This window comes from Hibiscus syriacus, unplaced genomic scaffold (assembly GCF_006381635.1).
Source record: "Hibiscus syriacus cultivar Baekdansim isolate YM2019G1 unplaced genomic scaffold, ASM638163v2 tig00110356_pilon, whole genome shotgun sequence".
NCBI lineage: Eukaryota > Viridiplantae > Streptophyta > Magnoliopsida > Malvales > Malvaceae > Hibiscus > Hibiscus syriacus.
In genome coordinates, this window is record NW_024062700.1 from 1,117,500 (window position 1) to 1,137,797 (window position 20,298).

General features: G+C 36.0%; 4 protein-coding genes and 1 pseudogene across 5 annotated transcripts; 2 read left to right on the forward strand and 3 right to left on the reverse strand.

The window, feature by feature from the left end:
- Positions 1–3,834: 3,834 nt before the first annotated feature.
- Positions 3,835–5,503, reverse strand: LOC120121024 (small nuclear ribonucleoprotein SmD1a-like). Its single transcript, XM_039140504.1, has 4 exons — positions 5,383–5,503; positions 5,167–5,243; positions 4,027–4,218; positions 3,835–3,930 (listed from the first exon to the last, which is right to left on the reverse strand). The coding sequence occupies exons 1-4, from the start codon at positions 5,394–5,396 to the stop codon at positions 3,869–3,871; spliced, it is 345 nt and encodes a 114-aa protein (XP_038996435.1). The 5' UTR covers positions 5,397–5,503; the 3' UTR covers positions 3,835–3,868.
- Positions 5,504–7,787: 2,284 nt separating this feature from the next.
- LOC120121020 (probable aspartic proteinase GIP1) lies at positions 7,788–9,196 on the forward strand. Its single transcript, XM_039140501.1, has one exon. The coding sequence runs from the start codon at positions 7,838–7,840 to the stop codon at positions 9,152–9,154; it is 1,317 nt and encodes a 438-aa protein (XP_038996432.1). The 5' UTR covers positions 7,788–7,837; the 3' UTR covers positions 9,155–9,196.
- Positions 9,197–9,717: 521 nt separating this feature from the next.
- LOC120121021 (uncharacterized isomerase BH0283-like) lies at positions 9,718–11,157 on the reverse strand. The gene is made up of 6 exons (XM_039140502.1): positions 11,042–11,157; positions 10,754–10,951; positions 10,374–10,688; positions 10,133–10,294; positions 9,975–10,058; positions 9,718–9,882 (listed from the first exon to the last, which is right to left on the reverse strand). The coding sequence occupies exons 1-6, from the start codon at positions 11,069–11,071 to the stop codon at positions 9,775–9,777; spliced, it is 897 nt and encodes a 298-aa protein (XP_038996433.1). The 5' UTR covers positions 11,072–11,157; the 3' UTR covers positions 9,718–9,774.
- Positions 11,158–12,609: 1,452 nt separating this feature from the next.
- Positions 12,610–16,919, forward strand: LOC120121019. Of its 2 annotated transcripts, none has more exons than XM_039140499.1 (9): positions 12,610–12,712; positions 13,275–13,339; positions 13,570–13,732; positions 13,974–14,809; positions 15,068–15,241; positions 15,348–15,464; positions 15,813–15,992; positions 16,091–16,137; positions 16,481–16,919. In XM_039140499.1, exons 2-9 carry the CDS (start codon positions 13,292–13,294, stop codon positions 16,797–16,799), a joined length of 1,884 nt encoding a protein of 627 aa, XP_038996430.1. In that variant the 5' UTR covers positions 12,610–12,712; positions 13,275–13,291; the 3' UTR covers positions 16,800–16,919. The 2 variants fall into 2 exon arrangements, with proteins under 2 accessions (XP_038996430.1, XP_038996431.1); XM_039140500.1 differs by having other exon boundaries at positions 13,980–14,809.
- Positions 16,920–17,483: 564 nt separating this feature from the next.
- On the reverse strand, positions 17,484–19,088 carry LOC120121022 (annotated as a pseudogene).
- Positions 19,089–20,298: the final 1,210 nt, after the last annotated feature.

The following is a 20,298-nucleotide window of genomic DNA, read 5'->3' on the forward strand; positions in this document are numbered from 1 at the left end:
TTTACTTTATCTTTCTATCAGCAGCTATAATTAAAAGGTATTTCTACATTTTTTTAGTTGAAAAACGTTAGAGATGAAGAAGGAGAAGAAGACTTTTTTTTGTTGAAGAAAAGCTCAATTGACTATTTAAAGCATCAAAGATGACAATGTCAGAAATACAGCTAGGAAAATCTGAAACAAGCCAACAAGGCAACGAACAAGAAAATGCCCATTGGGCTAAAGAGTGAGCAGCAAAGTTTGCAGATTTTCCGGTAAACACAACTTTGAAATGCGGGTGTCTAACAAGAATCTTGCGGGCTTTCAGGAGATGAAAAGCAACAATAGAAAGGTCAAGACCAGGATTGGCAAGCTTGTAGATGATAGAGAGTGCATCAACTTCAATGATAACATCCGGCCACCTATTCTCATCAGCAAGTAGGATACCCTCTAGAAAAGCTCTAGCTTCCACTAGATCAACAGAGTGAAGGTCAGACAAACGTCGAGCATGGCTTCCAATGACAAGGCCGTGATGATCTCGAACTAGAACTCCAATGGTAGCTTCTCGGGAGTCCGCTCTCCACGCACCATCCACATTAATTTTAACAGAACCGTGAGGTGGCTTCTGCCGAACAGCTATCTTAGGATCCGCACATGGAATACCACGAGAGCAAACAGATTTAAAATTTGATAGGAGGATGAGAGTATTATCATGCAAATGCTTGGCGTTAAGCAAAACCTGTTCATGCATCCATTCATTCCTACGATTCCAAATGGACCACAATAATGCAAGACAACGAGCAAAGGTCTCCATATCCATAAACCCGATCAAAGTTTCAAACCAGTCTTTACAGGAGGTTTGTGAGGAGTCTAAAACCCTTCTGTCCCGATCAGAAAAGAGGAGAACCTCCATAGCACTAAGGCAATCACGGAGAGCGTGCCTTGCTGATTCAACAGCAGCGTTACACATTTTACATTGGCTATCACCAAGGCCGGCATCATTCAATTTCAGACCAACAGGAATTGCATTGTTGCAGATTCTCCACCCGAAAATCCTGATTTTAGGAAGAACAGGAGCTTTAGCAATAACAGTCCAGATGTTTCCATGCAAATTCCTTTTAACCAACCAGTAATAAGCAGAGCGAGTGGAATAGACTCCAGTAGAATGATTTTTCCAAATTAAGATATCGTCATCAACAAGGGCTATAGGACAATTAAGAATTTTCCTAGCATCAGAACGGCAGAACACATGTTTAACTTTACAAGTATCCCAATTGGGAAAATTCTGAAGCATAAAATCGCCACAAAGGCTGGGGCTTTCAGGGCTATCCAAGTAGAGACCTTCCAAATGAATTTTTGAAAAACCACCCCATGAGTCGAAGTGCAGTCTGACTTTGCTCCTTTGACTAACTCTCCAGTAATAGCCTTCTTTAAAAACTTATTTTGCTTTAAAAATACAGTTCCAAAAAAGAGAGGTTTTATCACCCTGATTAGCTTCAAGAATATTCCTATGAGGGAAATATTTGGCAGCAAGGACTTTGAAACATAAGAGTGTTCTTGTTGTGGATGAACCTCCAAACTTGTTTTTCAACAAGGGCCAGATTAAAATGTTTCAAGTCCCTAAAACCAAGGTCACCATCCCTTTTTGAACAACAAAGCTTAGACCAAGCAACAAAAGCCCAGCCTCTTTCATTTGCACGCCCTGACCACCAATATGCTCTCATACAAGAAATAATACAATTAACAATACTATCACGCAAGATGAAACAGGTCATAGCGTAGGTAGAGGGAGCTTGTGCCACTGCTTTTAGAAAAAACTTCTCTACCTCCATAAGACAAAAGGTTCTTGGTCCAACTTCTAACCCTCTGCACAACACGAACCAAAAGCGTTGGATTTATTTTTTCCAATAAGGAGAGGCACAACAAGATAATGACCAGGTGTCGAAACAACATTCATGCACAAAATATTAGGAAAAGAAACTTGAAGTTGATCACTCGTGCCTTTGCTGAATAGAATGCAGTATTTCTCGAAGTTCACCTTTTGACCCGACGCCGATTCATAAATGGTAAGAACATTCTTGTGGTACTGAGCTTCTTGATTCGAGTTTTTGATGAAAAGTGAACAATCATCAGCATAAAGGAGATGATCAACTCTAGGGTCGTGTCTGCTAACTCTGATTTCTTGAATGTGACCCGCATTCTACTCCGCCGGTAGTAAAGAAGATAAGTCCCGTGTGCAAAATAAGAATAAGAAAGAGGAAAAGGGATCGCCTTTTCTAATCATCCTCATCGGTCTAAAAGGGTCTGAAAGTTTTTCATTAACACGAATGTAATAAGTCACGGAAGAAATGCATCTCATAATTAAATCCACCCATGGCAAGGAAAAACTCGTTTTAAGCATTCCATCTCTAAGGAAGTTCCACTCCAACCCTATGGAAAGATTTCTTCATGTCTAATTAACCAAACCACCTCAGTTTCCACCATTTTTACTTTATCAAATACATCTCTTTTAAAAAAAAAAATTAAAATTTTAACCATCAATCATTTTATTTTTTAATTCCTATTTTTTAGTATCTTTTTTCAAAAAAAATGTCCAATATATTTATGCCATGTGACACTTCTGATCAACATATGACTTCAATGGAAAAGAGTAAATAACATATCAAGTCTCTGAGGTTTTCTTTTTATTCAGTTTAGTCTTTAAGTACTTTATTTAATATTCTTTTAATAAATCTGAGATAAAAACAAGATAATATATGTTCAAACACTCTCAATTAATTGACAATGAACACGCATACTCATGCCAGTCTCGAACCTGAAATCTCTATTGATAATAACAAGTCCCCGTTTGGTTCGTGCATTTAGGGTAAAATATACCCTTGACTACTTAACTATGAGGGATTCTTATATGAACATCAATCTTTCAATTTTGTCAATCAAACCACTTGATTATTTAAGTAACGTTAGTCAACTTTTGTTAATATTTTACGAATGGGCTAACACGACAGTTAACAAAATTAGTATAATTACACATTTGATCCTCATCATTTACATATTATATCAATTTGATTATAATTTTAATTTTTTCGATAAATTTAATTCCTAACCAGATTATTACACAAATCAAGAATTAGTTCAAACTCAAGCCAATTGAAGAGTTTGGGTGGGAGCACCTAAATCACTAAAACAAATATAATTAAATATATTTCATATATATTTCTAAACTGTAACTAGTACAAGATTTAAAGTAAAAATGAGTTAACACATCATCATCATTTTATCAATAATAAAAAAATATGTTATGAATTTAAAGTTATTAATAACATTCTAAAATTAAAAAGATCAAATTATATCAAAAATAAAATAAATTATGTTCATTAATTGACTGAATCATATCTCACATTATGTAAGATTGAACGTGCCATTTACCTTTCTATCCATTTTCTATTGTTTTTCAAAATTTTGTCTCTTCCTCCATCTTTTTTTAAATTATTTTCTCATCTTGAAACCAATATTTCTTATTTCATTTCAACTAAAGCAAGGAAACGAAGAAAGGTATAGCATAAATTAACTGCAAAATTGACATATTTAAAAATTAACCAATTATTATGGCTGATCTCCCAGCTTCTCTTCTTCTTTCTCTTTTCCAAAAGCAGCAAAGGAAAATTACTCAAAAATTAGATTATCGGCTCAGCTATTACTACTATATCAAATCAACATGCCCTGAATCTCACGTTTTCATGATCAATCTAAAGTCCAAACCAAGCTAAATCTCGCACACAATAGCAAAATACCAATACAATTCCTTCAGTATTCGTAAGAAAACCAACAAATTATCCCAAAATCATCGCCGTCTTGGCATCCAGCAGTCCCAAAAAACAAGGCATCATATTTAACGGCCTCGACCACGTCCACGTCCACGGCCACGACCCCGACCACGTCCCAAAGGCCTCCCTGAATTTGGAAATGCGTTAGAGAGATCGGTATTACAAGCAAACAAGCATATACAAGTAAGACCCAAAACAGGAGAAATCAGCCGGAGTGCATTACCAGCTGTTGGCTTCTTAGGTTTCACCCTAGGAGTCTCTTCAACCAACAATGTTTCGAGATTTAAGCTGTCAGGCAGGATATAGTAGCGAATACTGTTACCCCGCACACTAAGGTGATCCAAAGTCACGGGATTTTTCCCCTTCAACGTGAGTTTCACTGTCTTTAGATGGGTGTTCATACTGACATCCACACCTAAAAGAAATACAGCAATCAAACAGTCTGGAAACTTGCATTGCATGCCAACATGTGTATGCTCTATAGGCACTAAAAAAGTTTAATAGAGAAACATGCCTCAACCTTTAATAAACAAAGAAACTATGCCATCGAAATTTAATAGCATGCAAACAAACATGTAATATTTTCTTTTGCGGGACATACAACTACAAACTTTTGAAATGAACAAGTTCAATTGATTTGACTGGCAAGTAGTTGTCATTATCTAGCACGGCTGTATATGTGTGGTAAGGTAACATGGAAAACAATAGACATATGTGTTAATGTTGTGGAAAAATATCGACATAGTATGACTGATGTGCCATTTACGAGACCCTGCTTCTTTCTTCTTTCTTGTTCCCCGGTACCTTTTTCTTCTATTTTCCTTTTTTGTTCCACTAACCTAACATCCTTTCTTTTCTTCTAATTTTACCATTTTTTGAATCTAGCCCACACAATTTTTGAATTCCGGCCACCAAAATCAGGCTGCTGTCTTACTATAGGGTGTAGCTAACGGATTGCTAGTCCATTACTAAACTCGGTGCGATATCAAGGAACTACGATAATGATTAAACCATAAAACAAGCTAATGAGCCATGGACCCGTAGTATGTCCAACTGCAATTCACCTTAAAAGATAATATCATGTGTACGCACAACACCTAAATTTATCCCCTCTTTCAAAGATAGCAATTTAACCAAAATACCAGCTACAAAATGCACAATTGAGATGGGAATTATGATTATAGTTGCCATCACTCATTAAAAACAAATAAAACAGAGAAAACAACACGTTCAAGGCCTATGGCACATTGCAATATTTTAAAAAAAAATATTAAGCTCTCAAAACTTCGCCAAACTGAGGGTTAGGGTTTAGATAAACCCCAACTGTGGTGAAATGGGATAGGAGAGGGGAAAGAGGTGGAACCTGTGATGGTACCGTGAACAACGGTTCCATTCTTGAGCTCAATCGACACCGTTTCATTGTTCAACTTCATCAAAAACCTGCTTATCATATTTCAAACCATGTTATTAAGATTCTAAAATTGATTTTCTTTCTTTCTAGACATTCACTTTAAAAACAAAATGAAAGGGAACCAAATTTTCATAATAATAAAAAAGATGAAAACTGAACAAAACTGACCTGACGAGCTTCATGTTGAGGAGAGGTAGGGGTTGAAGCAAAAGGCGAGCGAGCAAGGCAGCCGGAGAGAGAAGGACCTGTTTTGCTGCCAGGCTTGCTCTGGACTTCGGATTTAGGCTCGGGCCACTGCTAAGAGGCCTTTTTAATTTTTTTGAGTTTACTGGTGACGACGTCGTATTTTTGTTGTTAAATAGTTGGGCCTTTGCCCTCATTTTAATTGAGCTACAACCCATCTTAATACCTTTATTTACTATTTATAATGATCCCAACTTCACGTGCTATTAGATAAATTGAAACAATTAGCTATAACTGGGTCTTTCTTCATCTTTGATTCGATTGATAGGCGGCGACATTAACTTTGTGTTTGTTGTTATTGTTAATATTTTTTGTTTTCTTTTCATTTTTATATTCTATCTTTGTGTTGGTTGGTTGTTGTTGGTATTTTTTTTGTTTTCTTTTCATTTATATTATATCTTTAATTTTTCTTTTTAGTTTTTTAACAATTATAATTTTATAGTACGTCTTGTGTTCCCGATATCGGATTGTTAGAAAATTAAGAGACAATCGGTTGTAACTCCAAAATATATGTCGACCAAATAACATCATGATCTCATTCAAAAAGTGGTTGCAAGTCTGGTGCTATTATGTTCTTCTTTTCCTAAGCTTGATCGTGTGGATCAATTAGAAGTATTAGTCAATCTTCTTTTGATTTGAGCCTTATGATGCATGTATCAAAGAGGGTTTGAAAATATTTTCAGTACTATATTCTTGAATCTTTCAATTTGGACCTGAATTACTTTCAACTTATGTTGTGATAATCCAAGTGGATGTGGAAAGACGGATGAGTGGGTTTCCTTGAATTTTTCAGTCTCTATGTGGGCTTATATTCCTTTGTTGATGAAGGCATGGACTATAGTATGGAGCTTGTCCTTTAGAAGTTTGGTATAGTTTCTTGTAACTGGGTCAAGTGGAAGAGTTAGTCCATCTTCCTTAGGGTTGTGACGTATGGTGCATGTATCAGTACCTACTTCAATCTCCTTCGCAAGATTGATCTATACACATCATTTTCAAAATTCAAGTCCTCCGAAAAAATAACTTCGGAGGAAGGACCTCGAACGTCTAACCCCTTAAGAAGTTATGGCCTCTTGACATTACCTTTGATAGAATCACATGACATGACAAAACTAATTATTTTTTCAATCGATCATACCCACTAAGTATATCAATGTACGAGTAGCCATAATGATTCTGCACCTGACATCAACACTAAGTGTCACTATAAAACTTCTTGATCAAGATTAAGAAAAAAATATGAAACTCTTTTCTTCATTAATCTCCCCTCTACCTCCTTATGAAGATAGAGAACTTTAATAGCAGTTAACAATTGCCTAACTACCTATTGCAGTTCTCTATTCAAACACAAAAGAGTAAAATCGTTTATAGCTATAGTAACACATTATCAACAATAATTAATTTTAAAACCTAGTTTTCTCTCATTAGTATGTTGTTTATCCCTTTTATTTTTCGTTTTTGTTGATAAATTGTAACACCAATTTTAATGTTGATTTTCGATCGTTGGTATTCTTTATTGTTCATTTATTTTCTATAAGTCTGGATGTATAACACATTTTTATATGTGTTTATGACACGTTTTTTGTCTGTTTGATCGTTGTTTTTATGTATCTTTTTCTAAGGGTTGATTTGACATCGTCACGATAAATTATGATGATGTTTATGTATTATCTTATTTTAGACCCTCATATTAGATTTAGATACCTGATAGTTTTTATTTCAATGATTAAGAAATTTTTCTAATTATATACTTAATTTACGATAATGATTATAAATATTTATTTTAATTTAAAATATTTTTTAAATAAAGTTAGCTGCTTCCGTAAAAAAAATCTCGTAATCTTATTTCATTTTGTATGCATGGTTTACCATAAAAATAGAAAAGTTAAAATTTAAATTATTTAATATTAAATTGAAAATTTTGTTATATAATATTTAATATTAATTAATTAACCGTAATTATATTAAAAATGACCACTAATGTTATATAAAATTTCGTTACATATATTTCAACCAAAAACCGACTTAATTGAGGTTGAATTATAAGAGAACGCGAATAGGTCGACCATAGGACCCTCCACGAGCAAACCAAAGTTAAAAAATAATTTATTTGTTTAAGAAAATGTGAAATGATGGCATGTCTTGTAGAGTAATAATTGCCCCACAACCAGCAACCCAGCACCGAACCACATCACTAAAACAAATAATTGATCATTTACATTTAAGGACTTTACACGTGTCATTATCTCCTGTGTCTTCATCATCTCGCAGTCCTGTCGGTTCCTTGTGTTTTCTCTTTGTTCGAAACCCACTGATACGCTATGATTCGGCTTACTCACTCCACCATTGCTATTATTCACTTGTCACCAATCCAACCTTAACCATGTCACTCCATTCCATCTTCGTCTTCATATTTTTACTCTCTCCCTTCTCCATTCCTACTCCAGCTGACGCCATTTCATTTGTATCACCAATTCAAAAAGACAGTTCCACCCTCCTCTATTCCCTCACTCTCTTCCTCAAAACCCCACTCCAACCCACGCGCCTCCACCTCGACCTCGGCGCCCCCTTTACTTGGGTGGCCTGCGACTCCGGCTATAGTTCCTCCACTTACCAACACATTCCCTGCTTAACCCCTCTCTGCGATTCCCTCGGTCACAATCTCCCCTGCTCCATCTGTTTCAACACTCCAAGCCCCTCCTGCGCCAACAGCACCTGCTCCCTTTTCCCCGAAAACTCCGTCACTCGGAAAACCGCCATCTCCACGGCCTTATCCGACTCCCTCGCGTTGCCCACCTCAGACGGATCGACTCAAGGCCCACCGATCCTCCTTTCAAGTTACATTTTCTCGTGCTCTCCCACTTCACTTCTCGAGGGCCTAGCTAACAACGTGACTGGACTGGCGGCGTTCGGGAGGTCGAATTATTCGCTCCCGGCGCAGGTTAGCAACACCTTCTCTGTGCCTCGTTGTTTTGCGCTGTGTCTTCCCGGGTCCACGTCGGGTCCTGGCGTGGCTCTCATCGGGTCCGTCGGGCCTTACTATTTCTCCCCTCAAAAGATCGACCTATCCAAATCACTCGTTTACACTCCCCTTGTCTTGAACCCCGTCGGGAGCACCGTTGTACCCTACACCGGAGAACCGTCCGATGAGTATTACATCAACGTGACTGCCATCAACGTCAACGGCAAACCCATTCAGATCAATTCATCGTTATTAACCGTCGATGAGAACGGATTCGGCGGGACAAAGCTAAGCACTGCGGCGCCCTACACTATTTTGGAAACATCCATTTACAATGCACTAACCGAGGCGTTCGTGAACGAATCGTTGGCGTTGAACCTCACGGTAACCAATGCAGTGAAACCGTTCAGCGTATGTTATCTCGAGGCTGATATCATCGTAACACGCGTGGGACCGGGCGTCCCGACCGTCGATTTCGTGATGCAAAGCGAGGACGTGTTTTTGAGGGTGTTTGGGTCGAATTCAATGGTGAGGATCGCGGGAGACGGTGGGGATGTTTGGTGCTTAGGATTCGTGGATGGTGGGGTCAACCCGAGAACTTCGGTGGTTATGGGCGGACATCAGATGGAGGATAATTTGCTACAGTTTGATCTCGACAACAACAGATTAGGCTTCACTTCTTCTGTTCTGCTAAAGGGTACCACGTGCTCTAATTTCAACTTCGCTTCAGAAGGATAATTTGCACTTTTTTTCCGGATCAATTATGTTTTTTTTCAGTATAAAACTAAAAAAAATAGTGAATGATGTCCGGTTTAAAATTATTTAACGAATTAAGATAAATATATAATTTGATTATAAATTTGAGATAATTCATTAATCTTTATGTTTTTACTTTTTTTAGCTTAAAACAGCCAGCTTTATGTTTTTACTAATTTATCAATTAATAATATAGAAATGTTTATAAAACTCAAATATTGAGGCAATTATTCCAAAACATCATCGACATTTTCCCTAACAAATAAGGTCTAATTATGATGGAAAAATTACTTAAATAATATAGCGATAAAAATAATTGCTTATATAAAGGGAAATAAAAATTACTTTTTAAATTACAGTACTTATTTCACGATGATTTTCTCCTACCAGGTAAAATTGTCATGGAGTCCTGACAGTTTTCACCTAGCAAAGACCTTAATTTATAAAATAATTTATACTACTTTTGTATGAGCAAATTTTTTATCACTCTATTATTCAAGTAAAATTGTCAATTATGATGGTGTAAACTGACATTAAAAGGGATTTTATTGTAAAAAATTAAAGATAAACCAGAATTAAAGGCACAGACTATAGTGGAAAAGCTAGACCAGAAGAGTGCCTTCCATGGCTATGACAGCTTTTCCTCGCAGTAGCACTCGCTGATTCTTCTCATCTAAATAAACGCTTAGGATTCCACCTCTAGCTGATGCCTATACGCACACAGTCAATTCAATGAAAGGTAAACCAACAACGTATACTTGGATTTCAATGATTATGGTGCAAACCAGGGTTAATGTAGTACTTGATACGCCATGAGTTCACATTTCCCAAGCTTTTTGCTCCAATAGGGTGCCAAGGTGCAATGCGCACTCCCAGTCACAGGATCCTGATATATGTATTCATTCATGGCAATGAGATCCAAAAATCTATACATAGCATATGAAAGGGAGAATAAAGGACCTCATCTATGCCATTTCTCGGGAAGAAACATCGGCTAGCAAAATCAAACCCAGACTCCATAGGAGCAGCCCCTGAAACAATTACGCCTTCTGCACCATATTTACGTATGTCATCGATCTCTGGCTTTAATTCCATGACGGATTTTGCAGATGGGAGCACAACCTGCAAAATGCAATAACTTGGTATAACGATATCCACACCAAGAGTCCTAAGAGGAAGAAAAAGAAAAGAGAGCAATTACAAGAAAGTAATCATCTGGTTTTGCCCTCTTAATGTCGATAATATCGGCACCATTCAATGCTTTGGAGATTGCTGAAACCGAAATCGAAACCTCCGTAGGATCGAGTTCGGTGCAGGGAACTACAGGAAAATCCAACTCGACTGAGAAGCAATTCTGTGGATCTTCGGAGGCATCGATTGGTGAGTTGAAATCAGGAGCCTTCTTAGCAGTAAGAATACCGGCTAGTGTTTCGAATTCAATTATGGCTGAATTTACCAGGCCAGTTGTGAAAAGAGTGTACGCAGATGCTAATGTTGCATGTCCACAAAGCCTAACCTGCCAAAATCTGAGTCTTGATGATAAACAAAACAAGCTTCAATTAGAAATGAAGAAAAACTGACCTCAGTGACGGGAGTAAACCATCGAAGACGAAACCTGGGAGTTTGAGAATCGGAGCCATTAGTCCGAGTCAAGTAAGCAGTCTCGGAAAGATTAAACTCAGCGGCCACAGATTGTAACCACTGTTCATCTCTGTCTTCCTCCAGCAAACAGACTGCTGCTGGGTTTCCCTTGAAAGCCGAGTCGGTAAAGGCGTCAACCTGCTCATGATTTCAAAACTTTCCCCTCAAATTCACTCCATCGAAAACCAAACTACTTAAATTACAAATAGAGACAGAGAGATAATTTACCACATAGTATTTGACGGCCTTTTTAGCCATTTTGTTGGGATAACAAAGATCTGATGAACTTGGGATAGAGAGTTTTTGTTTCCCAAGAAGATGAATCAAAGCTGAAGACGAAAGCAATCAAGCTAAAACATTCACCTTTAAGAGGAAGACAAAAGGGGATGCTAGCTTTCCTGAGCTTCCACGAAAGGGGTTAGCAAAGGTTCTTTGTCGTTTCCTGGTTTTCATTGTATCATGGTTCAATGAATTTAATATAATTGAAGCATCGTAATTCATAGGGTACATTTCCTTGGTCAACTTTACCCTTTTTCTTTTCTCCTATTTTATTCATTATATTTTTAATTTTTTAATTTAATTACTAAATTTTTGAATTACTCTTTATCATTCTAGATTATTTTCTTATTATTTTTATATAAAGTGAAATATTTTATTATTATTTAATATAAAAATAATTTAAAATAAATAATAAAATATTTTTTTATTATTATTAAATTTAAAAATTCTTAAAATAATCACCACTCACCGTCGATCACTATTGAAATTTGAGATAATAATAAATTTTTTATATTAAATAATAATAAAAATACCATGCCATACAAAATAATAATAAAATAATTAAGAGTGATCAAAACAAAATTAATTCGAAAGTTCAGTTAGTAAATTAAAAAAATTAAAAATACAATGAGTAAAATAGAAGAAAATAAAATTCAGTGAAGATTAGTCTATTTTTCCCTAATTCATACCATATTTAACTTAGTTTTTTTCTTCTTCTAATTTCTTAAATTTGTATTATGCAATGTAAAGACTAGATAGGCTTCGGGAATTTAGTCAAAAGTTAGGTATATATGAAAGGAAAAAATGTAAAACAATCCTAATATTGTGTTTAACTGTTGCTTTTTATTATAGAAAAAAATTAATATCCTATTTAAAATTAAAAAAAAAGAGATCAAACCCAAAAAACAATCCTGAAGCCCATGAGCACTGATTTACGCAATAAAAAAAGAAACACTTTTAGATGTTAAGATTGAAAGTGTAATCAATCGCTTTCAAAAAATGAAAACACGAAAATGCCAACTCTAGAATATAATTTCTAGACATTTTATTATATTTATAGATATAGTAATTTTTAAAAAAATTTATAAGAATTTTTTTATAAAACCGCTAAATTTTTATCTTGAGTCTATCTCTGGTCTTCATCACGCATACGTTGTTTTTTTTTTTGGAGTTTAGAGTAGGACGATTTCTAGAGAATTTAGAGAGCATTTTTTTTAATGATATAAATTTTGTCATAAAATATTATTATAATAATAAAATATATGAAACCTATATACTAAAATATTTATCTGATTATATTTAGTACATATTAATTATTTTCTAAAATATAAGATACATAAAAATAATTATTTTTGTAGTCTACGAGGAAGGTTCATTTGACTCTTTCTATATAAGTTGCTAGACGAAAACACCCTCAAACAGAACCCTTAATCACAGTGGCATCCATTTCCTTAGCTGCGTAGTTCTCCTTGCCTTCCCAGCTTCCACCAGACTATATACATATATTGTGAACAACGAACACCAAAAATAGTTTATAAATCAGAAATTAAAATTTAGAAGAAAAAATACCGACGCATCAATCTCTCCTTTTCACTTTCTCCCCTCGTTCGCTCAATAAAGGTATGTTTTTCCCCTTAATTTTTCATGAATTTTCTTTTGATTTTGCCTTCTCAATGGTTAAATTCTCAATCTTTATCTGATTGTATGTATATTTTTTTTCTATGCTGCCAAAGAGATTCATCGTTTCATCATTCGTTTCTCCTTTTTGTTCATGTTAGAAATCCTTTGCGATTTTAATTATAATTTTCTTGTTATTATCCTTTAGAGAAATATGTGATTGTTTTATATAAAAAATGTTGGCTTACGCTGTCCTTCTAACTCCAAAATGGGCGTCAGGGTTTCTGTTTTAAGTTGATGTAATTCTATGATGCTCTCTTCCAATTAATTTTGTTTTAATCCTTAAGAATTCTTCTCATTGAATAATAAAAAATTTTGTCAATTGATGGTTATTTTTGCATGTAAACAAATCTTTGTTTGTTTTTTCCCCTTCAATTTGCGTGTTGCCATTTTCATAGTTTGCGTTTATTTTTACATGGTTACAATTACGATTTCTGTTTAGAATATTTTATTCATTGTTTATGATGTACATATTTTGTAAAATTTGTGGTTTTTCTGTTTGCAGGTTAATAGCTTTCCGGAATGGTATTCAATAAGGTTTATCAATGTTTGCTGGATATATTTCCGCAGGTATTTCTTTTGCTTATTTTTAATCCTTTTTTGTTCTCGTGGACGGGGTTGTAATGCAAAATGTTGTCTGACTGTGACCCCTTTTAAAGTTATTTAGAAATCATCTGGTTAAAGTTCAATTTGCTGTTTCAGCTTTAAATTTTCTTTATAATTTTCTAAATCGTAACTCTATGTTCCGAAGATATAACCAACATCCATTGAAAAATAGCTTTCTTACACCTTCTGCACAGGTTGATTCTCGTATTCTAAAAGCTGTTGCTATTGAGAACTCTAACGATGTTGATGCAGCGGCTGAGATTATTCTGTCTGAGATTATACCTGACCTTTCTAAAATAACTGCGGTTGCCATTTCTTCCTCACAGAACCAGAGTCCACACGTGCAACCAAATGAAGGTAGCTTTTTTCATGATTTAGCACTGGACTTGGTTTATTCTGCACCATGTTCAGGCTTCTTATGTTATTGGTTTTTTCAAAATCGTGAAATTTTGTGTACGATTTCGTTATTTATCTTTGTCTGGTCTATATTTTGGATTAGAGGATAAATGCCACTTCATATATGCATGTTATTAGTTGCATATTGGCTTTTATTCCTTGATCTATTGACCTGTTTAGTATCATAAATGGATTTTTGAAGATGCAGCTGCAGATGAGAAAGAAAGCAATCAGTTGAAGAGGCGAAAGGTATTGGTTGGAAAAAGATCATGCTCTTCTACAGAACCATTGCTGGAAACAAGTGAAGTTGTCAGAGAAACTTGTCTTACCAATGTTGCCAGTAATGCGGGTCCTCTTGAAGCACCAAAAGTCTCAGCTGGTTCAAAATTCCATGAGAACAATAATAATGAGGCTGCTGATGTTGAAACCGAGGAATTGATTTTGTTGGGGAATACTGAAATCCGGAAAGATAAATCTAGTTTATGCTTGAATGCATCAAAGGTTGATAATTCTCTACTATATACAAATCTTGAAACCGAGGAGTCGGGTTCTTCAAGTCGAGGCCCAACCACAGACATTGAAGATGTGTTTTCCTGGACTCCCCAGGTTTCACAATTCAACTCGGCTGATGATTCAACTTTGCTTTTGGAGATAGCTTGTAGTAGCGGCAGCTCCAATGATAAGTTAAATTTTGATGAACCCGTGAATTTGAATGGAGATTTGTGCAGAACCAGCTCATTAAATGGATCCATGGTAGGTGAAGAAAATTCTGCTGGTCTGGTGGTTCCATCATATTCTCCAGAACAATTTACAGAAGGCATGAGGACTGATCAGCATTTTGAAAGTGGTTCTGTGATTCACTCTATTCATTCTGAGAAACAAGAAAAAAGTTCTGTAGACTTTAAATCCCAGCAGGACTGCTTTGGTGACATGAGTGATATTGAGGATGATAGATTCAATCATGTTGTCATTAGATCTAATCAAACATGCAGAATCAATATACTTGAAGAGATCATTGAAGATGCTAAAAGTAACAAGGTACTTTTTGCTTCAAGCATTTTACCTTATTTTTGTTAATTTTATAGGCTGTTTGGGAATGAGAATGAATCCTATGTAATATTATCAATTCTACTGCTTAGTTTGTTATCATTCAAATTTTGCATGATTAATTAACTTAGTTTGAGGTTCTGATGTTTTTGCTTATATAATAAGCATTTTAATATGACAAATAGTTAATTGTTTCTTTTGATTGTATTTATGGAGGATGAATTCTTAACTTATCAGATTTTGGTGTAGAAAATTTTGTTTCAGACCATGGAGTCCATTATGAACCTGATGAAAGAAGTTGAACTCGAAGAGGCAGCTGCAGAACAAGCAAAAGAGGAAGCTGCAAGGGGGGACATGGAAATTCTCCTCAAGATGGAGGAACTTAAACAGATGCTGCCACATGCAAAGGAAGCAAATGACATGGTTGTGCACTTGTTAATGACTAGATCTTTTAGTTACCAATAAGAGAATGCATTTTGGTGATTCTTTAATTAGTATGAAAACTCATCCATTTGCTTATGTTTTGCAGCATGCTGGAGAAGTATATGGGGAGAAGGCAATCCTTGTCACTGAAGTAAAGGAGCTTGAAAATCGCTTACTCAGCTTATCAGATGAAAGAGATAAATCTCTTTCCATTCTTGATGAGGTAATCTTGGAACAAATTAGATTTGTCATCTAGTAGATAATTAGTATAAAATCTTATCTTCATATTATATGCTATGATATGGTGGGAATATGGAAAAGTGAAACTTTTTACGGAACAAACTCTGATCAGTTTTTTTCCATAAACCAAAATTTGAGTTAGTGTCTTAATCCTGAGATAATAAGCCATTGCTTGAAAGTTGAAACATAATCATGTCTGAATAAGTTGGTTAGTGGCTTGTGTTAGATAATCCGTGGGTTTTTAAGGTGTATTTAACAAGAACATGATATTGATATGAAAGGCTTTGAGTTTGTTGTATGTTCATTTAATACCTGTATACATTATTGACAGATGCGTCGAACCCTTGAAGCTCGGCAACTTGCTGTGCAGGAGTTGATGAGAGCAGCAGAGCAGGAAAAGCTGGAAAAAGAAGAATCTGCTCGTAATGCTCTTGCTGAACAAGAAGCCATTATGGCGGGGGTGGTTGAAGAGTCCAAGATTCTAAGGCAGGAGGCGGAAGGAAATTCCAAGGTAGCATTCAACTCTGTACTACTTTTGTGAGACTTGACAAAGCTTAAAGAGACTACATAGTTTTGACTTATGAAATCTATGTTCTTGCTTCACTGCAGTTACGTGAGTTTCTTATGGACTGCGGTCGAATTGTGGACACATTGCAGTAAGTTTTATTGCATGGTTATATATATTTTGATCCATTTGCATATGGAATTTTATCTTATTTTAGGTCTGATTTATGAGTCTGCGGAACATTGTTAACTGAGAGAAGTGGTACCTGTTAATTCCTGTTAGAAGTGTATCTGCTCTTTTGTTGGTTGTAATAAGAATGTGAACTGGTGATTGGCAAAATATATGATTGCTATATATATGATCGTCATGCCTCTGGTGTTGAGTATGATTTATTACCACAATGGATCATACATGCTAACATCGTTATTTGTTGTTTGTGAGGAACGGAATATCAAACGAACAATGGTTAACATTTCCTTTTAATCCTTTTGCAGGGGAGAAATTTCTGTTAGTTGTGAGGATATACGAGTGCTTAAACAGAGGTTTGATGAACGCATTCCATTAAGTAAATCAATATCCTCAAGCCAAAGCAGCTGCATCCTGGCCTCCTCCGGGTCATCTCTGAAAAGTGCGGCATCAGATCTTGGTTCCGGACAGTGGGAAACAGCTAAAACCCCAAAGAAAAGAAGCCTGACACCATCTGTTGATGGACAATCACCCAAAAGCAGATCATCGGATGAAAGAAACAAAGCTGATGGCAAAGAACTGTCAGATGATGGATGGGAAATTTTTGACAGAGAAGCTGAATTCTGAGCTGTACAGTGAAGCCATATTAACCAACGATGCATTGTAAGAATCCCCCCTGGTTATAAATATCATTTTGAAGACTGCATTTTTATTCTAATAACAATGTGTGACCGAGTACCTTGATCCCTTGATACAGTTTCCATTTCTTTAGCATATAACCATTTTTCTAGGAGCATACATTATTTATCTATTTGTGGCAAATACAAATGCACAAGTTTTGTTCTGCATTAAATATATAAATATTGAATGTGATCACTTCCTTTGAATACTGAAACTTATCTTTATCTTCGTTAATTTAGCTACCTGTAGTCAGTGCTGGACTGTTCTTGGGATTGATGGTTAATGACTTTATTCATCCTTAAAAATATGTGGAAGCTTATATAAATGGTTGTTGCAGTATGAAAAGGTAGCTGCAAACATTAATACCAAATTGTCGGGAAGATTTTATTGCATTAGTTGTACGGAGATTCATAGGAACGGTCAAGAAATTGGCAATTTATATATATATATATATATATATATATATATTCACAGGTATCTGATCTGACTTTTACAGGATGCGAATTTCAAAGACTCTTTTAGATATATCAGACATCATATTAGAAAATAGAAAATATGGTTAATGTTGATTCTGTCTGAAACACACACTGATGCTAATGATAAATTGGAAGAGGAAATGAACAGCTCAAATGCAGCAAAGGAAGAGTGTCGATAGTAAATGGTAGTGGATGCCATTGTATGAGCTTTTTCCAACACAGACGGAATGAAAAACAATAGTCAATAAACTAAAATAGAAGCATACGTTATGATGGGAATGAAGCCAACACTTGCATCTATATATTCTTATTATCATTTCTCTAATTCCCATTTCCCACTCTTTCACGCATCAACTCCCAACGCTTTCTTGATGTCGGCCTGTGGCAAGAAGCAAAGCAGCACATAATGAGTATGATTCTATTTTCACAACAAAATAAGATGCAAATCGATCGGCGTTATGATGGCTAATCCCGTAATCCGGTTTTGTATGTAATTAAGCTAATTGATTATCAGTTATGAAATTGAAACCAACTGTCTCATGCATAATTTAACTGTGAGATGCACCAAGATGGGAGGAGGGAGTACCTCAAAGGCCAATGGCGCGGTGTTGGGGCCATAGCGAGCAAGGACATTGCCATCCTTATCAACTAAAAACTTTGTGAAGTTCCACTTTATCCTCGTTCCCAAAAACCCAGATGTGTTTGATTTTAAGAACTTGTACACAGGTTGTCTTCGGACCATTGACATGAACCTATACAATAACAAAAATTTAGCAGCAATGCTAGAAAATGCAAGTCCTCAACATGTCCCTGGATGTTACTAGTAAGCTATAGCAGAAACCAAATCACCAGCGAATAACATAAAACTTACAGGCACGAATACAAAACCGAAAACAAAGACCGATGTTAGAGCAAAACTCAAGCAAATATAAGGGATCTCTATTCTTCATACAAGTAAAATATGTATCAGGGTTTTACCAGTAGTTTCCATATACAGGCAAAACAACCGCAACATCTTGTACAAACAACTCCCACCATCTATTGCTAGATGTAAGTCAATTACCTTTTGGAAAATGGGGTATTCAGCCTTGTATCTTGTACAAGCAAACTCCTGTGCCTCTTGACTGCTTCCAGGTTCCTGATTCAGAAACTGATTGCATGGGAATGCCAGGATCTCCAGTCCTTCAGCCATAAAATAATTAAAAACGCGTCTTCAAGTCTTTAGCATATCCAGGATGAAATTTGTAACCAATTTGACTAAATTTATGATTACAAAATCAAAATATATAGGGGTCTAATTCGCATATATAGATTTCTTCACAGAAGAACAGTTAAAAAAAGACAATTAACCTTGGTCCTTGTATTTGTTGTAAAGATCAGTCAACTGGGTGTAATTTGAATCTGTAAGCCCACTGTTCAAAAAAAGTCACAGTAAAATAAGGGAAAAAGAAGAAAAAGTTGAAGAAGAAAGTTGAGAGAAAATAGGGAGGGGGGGGGAACCATTTAGAGGCAACATTAACCACAAGGAGAACTTTTCCTTTGTACGTGCTAAAGTCAACGTCCTGATTTCTGTAATCCTGCAACACAAACAAAAAAAGTCAAAACCACCCAACATCAAAATCATTCACAGTGGAGCAAGAATGAACCTTGACTGTAAATTCATGGATTGATTTCTGAGGAACTGATTCAGAAGCTCCCATTCTTTTGCTTCCCAGATATTTTCCAACTTCGGGTCTTTTTTGTGTGCGTGTTAACTGCTTTGCGTTTTGTTGCTGTTTAGGCTTGAAGTGATTAGGTGGGTCTGCCAGGCTGGGGCAAATAGACCAGCAAGCAAACCTGATTTGTTTATGCAATGATAACGACGGTAATTATTAATGTACTTCCCGATTTGTTTATTGAGCTTTTATTTTTTAACAAGGAAATCTTCTGCAAGCAAAATTCCACCATAATCGTCAAAATAAATTTTAAAACTTAAAATACTAATTGGAGTTTTTTATGTTTCCTTTTTCCTTTAATGAGCTTAGGGATGGTAAACGGGCGGGTCGGGTGCGGATACTCCCTCCCCCATCCCCATACCCACTTAATATTTTTCAATCCACCACCCGCCCACCACTCATGATGGGTACAAATTTTCAAATTCACACCCGCCCACGCCGGTACATTTTCAAATCCATCCCCACACCCACTACCCACTAGAGACATACCCATCTAGACCCGCCTGACAGCAAACTAATGGGATGATGGAGTTTGTTCCCAGACAGTTCGTGATGGGGTAGTAGCGCATATTTCAATTTGTCAGAGGAGTGACTCTACGAATGTTATGGAGACAGATTGTATGGAGCATGTAGTCGCAGAGCTAGATTGTTGAGTTGCTTTCGATGTTAATGCTCATAGTGCGCCTAATATGAGTTTTGAGGGACTAAAGAACATGAAAACTGCTGCTTTTGATGTTAATGCTTATAGTACGGCTAATTTGTGTTTGTATGGGCAGCATGGGCTAAAGAACATGGAAAATGACTTGGTTAGTGGGATTATGAGTTTAATCAAAGAGCCGAATATTTCCCTAATTAAAGACCAGATTAAAGACTAAATATCTTTAATATTTGGTTAAATTATATGTTATATATTATACAATATTAAAATTTATAAATTAGTCTCTAAAATTACACCTAAATTCATTATGGTCCAAAATTTAATAGATATTTAGTTGGGCGGGCGGATGCGGGACGGGTAATGTCTCAAACCCATTACCCGCCCACCACCCACGACGGATACCACTTTATAAATCCACACCCGTCCACTACCCACTAAAATTATATCCATCCCCGCTCCAATTGGAGTGGATGCGGTGCGGAATCCACGAAACTGTACCCGTTTGCCATCCCTAAATGAGCTTATCGAATCGCGATGACCTGGTTTCTATCTTCATCCCCAGAAATCATGGAGCGTTTAAATGCATACTATCTTTT

Coding starts and splice junctions, on each gene's coding strand:
- LOC120121021 (XM_039140502.1), bottom strand. CDS start 11,071: ATGGCTAAAAAGGCCGTCAAATACTATGTG. Junction 10,952..11,041: donor AGGCCGTCAAATACTATGTG/GTAAATTATCTC, acceptor AATCATGAGCAG/GTTGACGCCTTTACCGACTC. Junction 9,883..9,974: donor GTGAACTCATGGCGTATCAA/GTACTACATTAA, acceptor GTGTGCGTATAG/GCATCAGCTAGAGGTGGAAT.
- LOC120121024 (XM_039140504.1), bottom strand. Junction 4,219..5,166: donor TGTTCACGGTACCATCACAG/GTTCCACCTCTT, acceptor TATTTCTTTTAG/GTGTGGATGTCAGTATGAAC. Junction 3,931..4,026: donor ACCTAAGAAGCCAACAGCTG/GTAATGCACTCC, acceptor TTCCAAATTCAG/GGAGGCCTTTGGGACGTGGT.
- LOC120121020 (XM_039140501.1), top strand. CDS start 7,838: ATGTCACTCCATTCCATCTTCGTCTTCATATTTTTACTCTCTCCCTTC.
- LOC120121019 (XM_039140499.1), top strand. CDS start 13,292: ATGGTATTCAATAAGGTTTATCAATGTTTGCTGGATATATTTCCGCAG. Junction 15,993..16,090: donor AGGCGGAAGGAAATTCCAAG/GTAGCATTCAAC, acceptor GCTTCACTGCAG/TTACGTGAGTTTCTTATGGA. Junction 16,138..16,480: donor CGAATTGTGGACACATTGCA/GTAAGTTTTATT, acceptor ATCCTTTTGCAG/GGGAGAAATTTCTGTTAGTT.